The sequence below is a fragment of the Sinocyclocheilus rhinocerous genome, unplaced genomic scaffold (assembly GCF_001515625.1).
Source record: "Sinocyclocheilus rhinocerous isolate Xijiao unplaced genomic scaffold, SAMN03320098_v1.1 scaffold3527, whole genome shotgun sequence".
NCBI lineage: Eukaryota > Metazoa > Chordata > Actinopteri > Cypriniformes > Cyprinidae > Sinocyclocheilus > Sinocyclocheilus rhinocerous.
The window spans coordinates 389,729-401,693 of NW_015653453.1; the positions used below are offsets into that span (position 1 = coordinate 389,729).

The following is an 11,965-nucleotide window of genomic DNA, read 5'->3' on the forward strand; positions in this document are numbered from 1 at the left end:
CAACCCTAGCAGGGGAGACAGCACTGTCTAGGTAGGGCTCAAGGAGACCACTACTTAAAACCCTAAGAAGGGGAGCAATCACCGAGCTATCAACAGCTGGTCCCACACAGCTAGCCTGAAAAATCCCGGTAAGCCATCCTATGATGCCACAAGAGTGGGCTATCTACTTACAACCCTAGCAGGGGAGATAGCGCCATCTAGGTGAGGGCTCAGGGAGACCACTACTTAAAAACCCTAGGAAGGGGAGCAGTCCCTAAGCTAGCACATAGATATCCTCAGATAACTATGCGTGTAGGAAGGGCTACCAGAGGTGGAACAGACTGAAAATACCCAGACCACGGAGAGTGGGCTGTCTACTTACGACCCAGAGAGGGCAGACAGCTCTGTCTAGGTAAAGGCTCAAGGAGAACGCTACTTAAAAACCCTAGGCAGGGGAGCAATCACAGAGCTAGCACATGGTTATCCTCAGATAGCTAGGATCTTGGAAAGGGGACCACCACAACTACCATGGCAATGGCTGAAATATAACCACCCTTAGGTGGCTATGCTAAGGAGGTCCCCAATCCGTGTCAGTCCCACAATAGGCTAGCTTTTCGTTACCAATAAATTGACCAGAGGCTCACAATTGGAAGATCCAGACCATAGTAATGATTCGCTAAGGAGCGAACACATAAAACCATAGTCCAGCTCAAGGCCCGATGCAAGCAACGGCCATAACACTAGGTGGCTGGACACAGCTATCCTCAAATAGCATTTCCCTCAGATAAGGCTGAAGTTCACCCAGGCCATGAAGTGGGCCATCTACCTAAAACCTGAACAGGGGAGACCGCGCAGTCTAGGCAAGGGCTCAAGGAGACCACTATTTAAAGACCCCACAAGGGGGAGCAGTCTCCAAGCTGGAACACAGCTATCCTCAGACAGCAGATTCCAAACAAGGCTTCAGCACTTACCTGAGACGGTTTGTACCCAAGGGGAACTAAACCCAGTTATAAACGCCTGGCTAGAACATAGCTGTCCTCAGACTGCTATATTCCAAAGCAAAACAGCCTGAACTGGAGCATAATCATCCGCAGATGGCTACACTCTGAGCAGAGACTGTTCACTTATCACCCGGCTAAACACAGGAAGGAACATCTCCCATAACCACTCTAGACTACTGAAGCACCCTGGGAGAGAAAGCTAACAGCTTCATTCCACAGAAAATTCAGTATAACCATGCCCAGCGAGGCTCTCCGCATACAATAACATGCATATTGGAGAGGCACGGCTGAGTTGAATATAGCTCCGCCCGCTATCTCGCACGCCCTGAGCTAAAAACGACTCGGTGCTCACACTTCATCGTTATAGCAACGCGAGCAATATCCACGGCATCAGGCAACCCGATAGTCGAGGGTATGCGGACACCGCAGATCAAAGCAATCGCCGTGAGCTGAGATAAACCGTGCTGCGGCAACGGCCCGAGACGCGAACGCTTTGCCCCGCATCCCTCGGGAATAGGAACAAACACGAGCTGAGCGCATTAAAGTGATCCATCACAAAGAGCGCGTGGTTGCCGAGACAAAGACGAAAAGGTTAGAATATGTCCTCAAGTGTTAGAATCCCAACACGGAGGCACATATTCCTCAAAGCGCTGCTCGACTGACCAGGATGATGTTTCACACACATTCAACAGACAGACGGCTCCGAAGACAACAAAAGTTGGTGACGTATTCAGCAGGTGCCCCCTTTATACTTTCGGGTACCCGCCTATGATGTCACAGGCCACGTGGACCAATAGGATTGGAGTTGTTTTGCGCATGCTTCAGGTACCAGTCACACAGACAGCGTTCCCCAAAGTGTCCACCAGGACGCAGCGTTGAGTTCCCTAGAAGGGGAACTGGACTGACCTCCAGCAGACTGACGTGTTTGAGCGCTGAGGTTTCTGCTGAAATGAGACGGATCGACTGTAACATTGGAAATCCCGGAGTGCTGGTCATCTGCTACTCACTGTGCTGGTAGACTTAATTAAACTATTATTAAGTTGGCTTGAAAAAGCCAACTTACTGAAATCCGATTTAAACTTCTTCGGCCAAATTTTAAAATGTATCTCCTTCTAGACTTTTAAAGCTACAACCACCGAACTCGGGTCAGACCTTCAGACTGGTCTGACTTGGGTTGCTATATCTTTTCTAACTGATCCGGCTTACGGTTTTCGTAAACCAGACTATCAAAACCACCTAAAATCCCATAGACTTTCATTGAGGGGGTGAAAACATTTATACAATAAGATGTATGGTGTATTTAAGCTGACTATTGCTATAGCAAAGCTTAACAACTCCTACAGAAAAAAAATAAAATAAATTAAAAAAAATAATAAAACCAGCCTAAGCTGATTGACTGCTTTGACTGGTCTCCCAAGCTGGTTTTAAAGTGGTTTGGCCACTTTTTTTAGCAGGCCAGGCTAGTCTTAGCTGGTTTTTAGCTATTTTTTTACTGAATCAACTGGTTGTAGCTGGATTGGCATAGAAACATGCTAACAACATGCTAGTAACTTGCTAATCATGCTATAAACATGCTAACAAAATGCTAGTAACTTGTTAATCATGCTAACAACATGCTAGCAACTTGTTAATCATGCTAGAAACATGTTAGCATCATGTTAGTAACATGCTAATCATGCTAGAATCATGTAGCATGTTAATCATGCTAGTAACATGCTAGACACTTGTTAAACATGCTAGAATTATGCTAGCAAAATGCTAGTAACTTGCTAATCATGCTAGAAACATGCTAGACACTTGTTAAACATGCTAGACTTATGCTAGCATCATGCTAGTAACATGCTAATAATGCTAGAATCATGTAACATGTTAATCATGCTAGTAACATGCTAGTGACTTGCTAATCATGCTAGAAACATGCTAGTAACAGGCTAGAAACATGCTAGGAACATGTTAATTGTGCTAAAAACATGTTAGCAACATGGTAGTCATGCTAGAAACAGTCTAGCAACCACCCCAGGTACCCTAGCAATATGTTTTATATTCAAACTTTCTGGCTAGTCTTTTTCGAGACACATCTAGTTAAACTATGATGTTTTTTGGTGGTTCAACAAAGCTTCTACATCACCGACAAGACTATCTTGGTAATACAACAACACCAGAAACTCAAAGATGTTCAGGACAACCCAAAAAAAAAAAAAAAAATTGCGAAAAAACAAATGTGATCGAAATGTTATTATTGTACAAAAGATTGTTATGTTATTATTGTATTACTGTACTTCTCAAAGTAATAAATAAATAAATATTTTTTTATTAATGTTTTATTTTTAAGTTACCTTCTGTTGTGCAGCACTTTGTTTGCCAAAAAAATAAAAGGAATTGTTAAAATTGTTAAAGTTTAAATAATTAAAATGTAACTAAACCATTTAAAAAGAAAAAAATATATATTACTGAAAACAGAATTTGCAAAAAAAAAAAAATGGAATTTGGAAAATTCATTAGGCCCTAAAAATGTATTTTTGTTAAACTTTTAATATACTGTATTGCTGTTAAATTGTATAAATTCCATTATTTCAATTAATTAGACATGCTTTTTGATTACTAAAATGTAATTTAACCATTAAAAAAAAACAGAATCCAGAAAACGTAAATAAAAATATTTGGAAAACATTTGACAAAACATAAAACAGCCTTCATAAGGCCTTAAAAATAGATTTTATTAGACTTTTTAAATTGTTATAGAAATAGTTCAATTAATTAGATGTGCTTTTGATTTAAAAAATTAAAACTGAAAAAAAACTGAAATATGATAGAATAGGCCCTACAAATTTCATTTTTGTTAAACTTTTAATAAATTGTTATATAAATTGTTTAATCATGCATGTTTTTTATGACTAAAATGTAATTTATAAAACTGATAGTTCTGGTCCTTGATTCTGATTGGTTGAGCCACATTCAAAGCTGTTGTAAATTACACTACAAACATACACCTTTGTTTACTTCTGTGTGTTGCTTGGCCACCACTTTGTTGGAACCGTTTCTGGGGAACTCCGCTTCGCGTCATGCCTAACAACGCCCCTTAGCTGTTATAAATTCACTGTAAACCACGGCTTCTTGGGGCTTATTGCTTTATTAACCATTAAAATGGAATCTAAAAAAATTCAAATGTAAAAAAAAACTGAATTTTGTAAAAAAATGAAACCGATTTCATAGAGCCATTTGAAGCACACAGTGATGAGGATGTTCAACACTGCTCGTGCTGACTTACAGGTGAGGACAGCAGCTTGAGGATGTGGACTTCTGTCCCGTTCAGGCTGGTGAAGTCAGTCCAGCATCCCAAAGACTTCTCCTGCAAGACGATCCAATCGTTGCTGTTTCCGGGAACATCCTTCAGCTCACAGATCGCATTGGAATCTACAGAGAATTAAAGCCAGAGAGTTATTGAAATCATCTGCAGCCCTGGGGAATAATAATATCCTGCCAGCAGCTCATAAATCATCTCCAGAATAAAGCACGTCCTTCCTCTGGAAGACACGGTTCAGATGTCACTTCCCGAGCAGCAGAACTGAATCAGGCCGAACCAAGCTGATTTCAGAAATGAACGCATGTTACTAGCAGCACTAAATAATCAAAACCATCTCCTGATGTCAGATCAGAACTAATGTCATTAGCTGTAAACAAGAGGTACAGTATGATGCTAAAACACTGCTATGGTCTTGTTTTGCATGATCACAGAAGGATGACAAACGTAGGGAATCTGATGATTTTGATTCTGACTCCAGTAAATGATTCTCCTTTAAATTTACTTGAAACTTTCTCAATATTTTAAGCATCAGTCAAATGGAAAATCACACAACTGATTTAAGGGCTTCACAAACAATTTATGTGCAAAATGACATCCAAAGCATCAAGGAAGTCTAATTATGGGGAGAATGGAGCGTTAAATAAAGCTTTGAATCTTATTATTTCTATGAATCTGAACAAGCAGTTATTCTGAATTAAGGGTCATCTTTAGGGTTGCAACTAACCCCTATTTTGATAATCAATAAATCTGTCATTTATTTATTTGGTGAATCAGCTTAACACAAAGACCTATATTTTATTTTCTGTATTTCTGGACTAAACGTTTTCTATATATCAGAATGTTCTCCTCCAAACAACATGGTGGAAATGGCTATTGTTTGTTTATATATACACAATGCAATTAAAAAGTTTGGGGTCTTTAAGATTTATTTTATTTATTATTTTTAAGAAAGTAATACTTTTATTCATCAAGGTTGCATTAAATTTAAAATAAAATGTATCTTGGTTTCCATAAAAATCTTCGGCAGCACAACTGTTTTCAACATTGATATTAATCAGAAATGTTTCTTGAGCAGCAAATCAGCATACAATATTACAATATTCACATAGAAAATAGTTATTTTAAATTGTAAGATATCACAAATTTACATGTATTTTTGATCACATAAATGCAGCCTTGGTGAGCAGAAGGGACTTCTCTCGAAAACTTACTGACCCAACACTTTTGAACATTACCTGGATCACTAAAGAAACAGATATACACTAAACAAAACACTGCAGACACGTTCTGCTTGTTCACAAAGGACAGACAGAGTGGAAGGAAATACAGGAAGCTACAACAACTGTAAGGACAACAGGAAATTCCATGTTTAGACGTCAAACTGATGGTGACGGCAGTCCAGGCTTTGTCTTAGTAAGTCGGGGCTTGTCAAGGATGTAAGCACAGTCTGAACGGAGAAACACTGTAAATACACTGCATATTCTTAATGAGCATCTCGGTCTTGATTTACAGTAAAAATATCTAAACATACTTAAAACAAAGTATATTTACCTGCTAACTGCATATGACTGATTTGAAGTAGAATGCATTTGGATCAGTGTTGGAGAAAGTTACTTATAAAAGTAATGCATTACAATATTGCGTTACGCCAATTAGATCTACAGTAAACAAGTAGCGTTACTCATTTAAAAAAGCAACTCCGATATTTTCTTGCAAATTAAAAAGTAATGCGTTACTTTACTAGTTACTTGAAAGAAGTAATCTGATTACATAACTCGCATTACTTGTAATGTGTTTCCCCAAACACTGATTTGGATACAAGTGTACTTGGTGGCACTGCTACTTGTTTTTTTGCAAAAACCAAGAAAAAAACTGAATATTTCCCAATCCAACAACATTCAATGGATAGACCGATGTAAACGTTTCAAATCCAATATTGACTAAGCATCACTCTGAATATTGACTCAAACACCGTCAATAGTGGACTGGACGCTTAAAGAGATCACCCAAATGTGAAAGTTGTTCCAAACCTGTATGATTCTGTTGAGCACAAAAGAAGATATTCTGAAGAATGTTGGTAACCAAACAGCTGACGGTAGCCATTGACTTCAATAGTTTTCTATACTATGGAAGTCAATGGCTACTGTCAACTGATTGGTTATCATTAACATTCATCGAAATATCTTCTTTTGTGTTCAGCAGAAGAAAGAAACTCATATAGGTTTAAAACGGCCTGAGGATAAGTAAATGAAGACAGAATTTTTCATTTTTGGGTGAACTGTCCCTTTAATTTATGCCATATAAAACCACGCATTTATCAAAAAAACACTAGTTTTCAGTGGAGAAATCAGTCCACATCAAATTGCTAACGAAACACACGTATTTATCTTCGTACATGTTCTGATGGGCTGTCAGAGAGACCATCAGTGCTGACGGTCATAATGATGAGCAACAGATGAATGATTTCTCCAGCGGCCTTACATATATCAGTCAGACTCATGGGACGTAAACGCTGACCCGCAGAGATGACCCGGAAATGCCAGAGCTTTCACTAAGCACTTCTGTGTTAAATGAGCTATAAGCTGCAGCTTTATCTCGTTTCATCAATGGCTCTTTCCCATGCAACCAAATGTTTAAGGCTACAGACATCCAATCGGGCCTATTTCTCTGAGCCAAGACACAAATAATGCTCTGCTATCCATCACAGCAGCTCGTTTGTTATATTCCCTGCCCTCGTGTGTGCAAGAGAGAGGTTTCATTTTACATTTTGACCCTCGGGCCTTTGTCTGAAGGAACACGCACTCACACAATCACAAGTGTATCTCAGCTCTTGCCAACTGGGCAAATATCACAGCGGCTCGCAGAGGAATTGCTTATTACCGGAAAGCACACGCGCGCAGCAGCAGAGCACCAACAGATGAGTTTGATTTCTAGCGTTCTAAGCGGAGAGAAGGTCACGCAGCGCGCTAACACACTCATGGGTTTACGGTAAAGGCTTCACGGTTTCAATTTTTGGGAAAACGCTTCAAATCAATCAAAGTACATGTCATGACACTTATCGAGACAGAGCACGATCACACTGAGAACACACAATCATTTTTTTTTCCTCATGTCAGGTGAGGATGGGAAATTTCTGGCCTCATGATACAACGCCAGTACACTGGGCTGGGCTATATGGACAAATATAGCAGCAGAGTCTTTTTTCTGTATCATAAATATTGATATTTATCACTGTATTAATTTCTACCATTAATAGGGAAGGAAATGCATTGCACATTGCACAAACTCCACAGAATAGGCTACGTTTTCATTAATGGCCCAATGAATTCAGTTTATGTTTTTCCCTAAATTCTGTATTTTTCCATTTCATTGTGTTTTAAGATTTAAAACAAAGGTATAATCAAAAATGGTGTCTAATAAAACTCATAAAAATTGTACAATTTAATAAATATTAAAAAATGTAATCAAAATAAAGCATGAACAAAAACATGGTTAAAAATATCTTGGTTGAACATTATTAAAATCAATCAATCAACAAAGGTTTTAATAATAATAATTCGTATTATTATTGTTGTTGTTGCTCTGAGAAGTATATTTTACTCTACTATATTAATATATTTCTGACTACATTTCTTCAAGTTAAACCTTTCTTTCTGGTGGGTTGTAGTGAAGATCTGTGAGTATCTGAGGATAGTTTTTAGGGATACACAACCGATCGTCTAGATGAAGACTAAATATTGAAAATTACTCTGGTTTATTACCAATATTGCAAAATTATTTATTCATCAATACTAATTGTACACCCTACTAGTAAAAAAAAAAAAAAAATAGAATCTGACAGATATTTCTGGGAAATTCCCATATGGTGAAACCAACTTCTCTCACTGGTGGGACTCAAACATCTTGGGTCAGAGTTCTTGATTAAAAAAAAAAAAACATTGAGAAGCCCTGCTATTAGTAATTCCTTGGAAATTTGATTTCTTAAAGAGTGTCAATGCCTTTTATACATTGCTCTGCTTGACTGATCAGCTGACATTCTTGTTTAACCCATCGCATGAGTTTGGGGCGGGACTATCTGTGTTATGGTTTAGCTGGTTAGCACTGACCCATTAACCCCTGCTGGCAGTCGCCATTTCCACACCATTTGGTTTCTCCATTAATGACCATTCAAGTACAAATATCTAAACATTGATAAATCACCATACATTTACTTGAGAAGCAAAATAACATTAGATATGACGTTTAATTTTCTGAAAAACCAAAAGTAGGCCAAGTGACTTTTTGCATAACACAAGAATATCTCAATGGGGTCTGAGAAACTTGATATAGGTAGATAGAAACTGCTTGATATAGGTTTATTTTTCTGACCCTATCTGCATTCTTTTTCCTTGGATTAAGTATAAACTCACTTAATTGATATGTTCATAAAATAAAAAAAAAGATTTAAGTTATTTTGCTTCTCAAGTAAATGTATCTTGATTGAAATAGATAGTTCACCCAAAAATGAAAATTCTGTCATTAATTACTTACCCTCATGTTGTTCCAAACCCGTAAAACCTTTGTTCAAAAATATCTTAGTGTTCCGAAGATGATGAAATCCGAGAGCTTTCTGACCCTCCATAGACAGCAATGCAACTGAAATGTTCCCAGGCCCAGAAAGATATTAAAAGGTATCATTAAAATAGCCCATATGATAACAGTTGTTCAAGCGTAATTTTATGAAGCTACGAGAATACTTTTTGTGCTCAAAGAAAACAAAAATAATGACTTTATTCAATAATTTAACTTCTTTCGTGCCAGTCTTCGATGTGGGTTCACAAGAGTACCACAACGTCACATAGACCATTTTAACAATGTCTTTACCACCTTTCTGGACCTGGGAACGTTTCAGTTGCATTGCTGTCTATGGAGGATCAGGAAGCTCTCGGATTTCATCAAATATATCTTATGGTGCGTTCAAGTCATGTCGGATAGATCGTATTTACGAGTTGAACGCACATGAACGCCACCAAAGAGTCGTTATTACGAGTGGGAAACTCGAAATTTTCTTTAAGCCCCGAGTTTCCGAGTTGGGGGCGTGTCAATGAGAAACATGGCGGAATCGATGGATGCAACATCTGTGGTTGACGGTAAATTTGTTTAAATTGATAGTTTAGTTGTCCTAGAAACTTAAATTGGTCATGTTCTTGTTACGCAGTTGAAATCTAAGTAAAAAAAATGCAGACCCTGTTGTATTTTCTTGTAATTTATTAAAAGGTACACCGCCATCTTGTGCCGACTAAACTGACTTAATGAAAAGTATCACCTGAAGTCGTAATTACGAACGTCCCAGGAGGACTTGAACGCAGCATTAATTTGTGTTCGAAAGATGAACGAAGGTCTTACGGGTTTGGAATGACATGAGGGAGAGTAATGAATGACAATTTTCATTTTTGGGTGAACTATCCCTTTAAGATAATTTAAGAGTTTAGATATTTGTACTGGAAAACAAGACAATCTTTTTTCCAGCGTACAACTGTACAACACTGTATTCTGATGAATAAACATTTTTCATCAGCAAGCGGGTTTGGAATGACATGAGGGTGAGTAATAAATGACAATTTTCATTTTTGGGTGAACTATCCCTTTAAGATAATTTAAGAGTTTAGATATTTGTACAGGAAAACAAGAATCTTTTTTGCAGCGTACAACTGTACAACACTGTATTCTGATGAATAAACATTTTTCATCAGCAAGCAACATATATCTCACAGATATTTCATTATATTACAGTAGACGAAGGGGTTTGTGTGTGTTCTTGTGGCGTCATCAGCCAATCAGTGTTGTCATGATATTGCTGCGCCTGAGTGATCAGTCATATGACATTTACAGGCTCGTGTGATTGGCTCAAAAACAGCCTGGCAGCAGGTCTGAGCAGCCATGAGCAAAGATGGCAGATTTCAAATCACGTACTTCTGTGGGATTGATTTTTTCTGGTGATATTGCCCTCACTTGAGAACACTACTTTGCAATTTGGTCTGCTACTAATAATGGCAAATAAATAACACGCTTCACCTTTAAATCACAGAGCAACCAAAACGATGACTGACAGGGAATTTTAAAAGCGGATCTTGTGCAAGTCCATGCGTCAACTTTTCCTCACATAATAGTTTCTTGTTTTTAAAGGTCATAAGAACAGCAGACATTGTACGAAAGCACTGGGTCACTGCAAGAGCGTCTGAGATAAAGCTGATGTTTTTCAGAAGGCATGTTGAACTGGCATCCAGGAAACGCTCACGTCCGGCTCAGAGTCTCGTCACAGGTCAAAAGCGCCAGAATCCTCTTTAACCTGCAGCCAGTTTCCGTCTTATGAATAACTCCTTTACCAGTAAACGTGTCTGTTTCCTGTCAAGAACATAAGAGATTGGGAGGACCATCTGAGGAGCTGTACTGATGCGAACGAAGCCGCGCTGTTATGCGTGATGGCGGCTCGGGTTCGGTTAAGGTTATGCTGAAACATAAAACATGCTGCAGATTTTGTGGAAAACACCTTCACTGACATATCCGGTACAAAAATAGATCTGCAGGAAGCACGTATTTTAGCCTCCTGATTGGTTTCCTCAGCAGATTCAAGCAGAACGTGTGTCATGTTTTCAGTTTATACACTCAAGACAATAAAGAGCTCATAGCTTTCTAAAAACACATTTTAAGCAGATCCACAGCTAAATGAACTGCATGTGTGAATGAGGCGATCTCTTTTTCATTTCTCAATCTAGAAGTTCATTCAGAAACAGAAAGTCAGTCTACAGTAGATTCTGAATCAGTGCACTCAGGCAGTTTAGCAAGAACTATTTATGATATTGAACCGTTATTTTGGTATAATTTATCAATATGCTTTAAAATTGTATCATTTTATCATTTGTGGTTATATGTAATTATTTTATAATTATATTTTTAAAGTTTTAGTAATTTTGTTGTGCGTTTAATTTATTAAAATTCAGTTTTTCGTTAAGGTTAACATTTTAGTTTGTATTTATTTCATGTACTTAAATTTCACCCAAACAAAAATTAGAAATGTTGACTTGCCAGCTAGTTAAAATAAAATGAGTTTGTCGTGTGTTTTTGTCTTTATTCATTTGTCTAGAAAGTTTTAGTTTATTTAGTTTTATTTTTGTTAATATTTAAACTAAATGAAAATGAGAAATTTTTGCCTTGGCTGAAATAAAATACATGTGTTGTGGTTTTTTTTTGTTTTGTTTTTATAAATATGCCTATATAGCTTTTAGTTTTAGATTTTAAATTTATTTAGTTTTATTTATTTTAGAACTAACAAAATGAGAAATACTGTCTTGCCAACTACCTGAAATAAAATAAGTTTGTTGTGTGTTTTCATAATTATTTTTATTTATTTATTTTTGCGTCTATATAGTTTTTTTGTGTTTTGAAGTTTGTTTATTTACAGTGCCTTGCGAAAGTATTCATACCCCTTCATTTTTTTTTTTTACATTGTGTTATGTTGCTGCCTTATGATAAACTTCTTTAAATTACTTTTTTCCACATCAATCTACTAAATATTTAGCTGAAGCACCTTAACAGCCTGAAGTCTTTTTTTTGTTTGATGCGACAAGCTTTGCTCATTAGCATTTTGCAATTATCTGCCATTCTTCCCCTCACCTCTTAAGCTCCGTCAGCTTGGATGGGG

The 11,965-nt window shown here is 37.5% G+C and overlaps 1 protein-coding gene across 4 annotated transcripts in view; it reads right to left on the bottom strand.

Annotated features, from left to right (window-relative positions):
• LOC107715675 (uncharacterized) overlaps window positions 1–11,965 on the bottom strand; it is a 63,617-nt gene that overhangs the window by 27,724 nt on the left and 23,928 nt on the right. For 3 of the 4 annotated variants that reach the window (XM_016521843.1, XM_016521844.1, XM_016521845.1), the window contains one exon: window positions 4,249–4,394. The exons of the other annotated variant lie outside the window; for it this stretch is intronic. In XM_016521843.1, coding sequence (XP_016377329.1) covers window positions 4,249–4,394 — 146 coding nt within the window. The remainder of the gene's footprint in view (window positions 1–4,248; window positions 4,395–11,965) is intronic. 4 annotated transcript variants of the gene reach the window in all.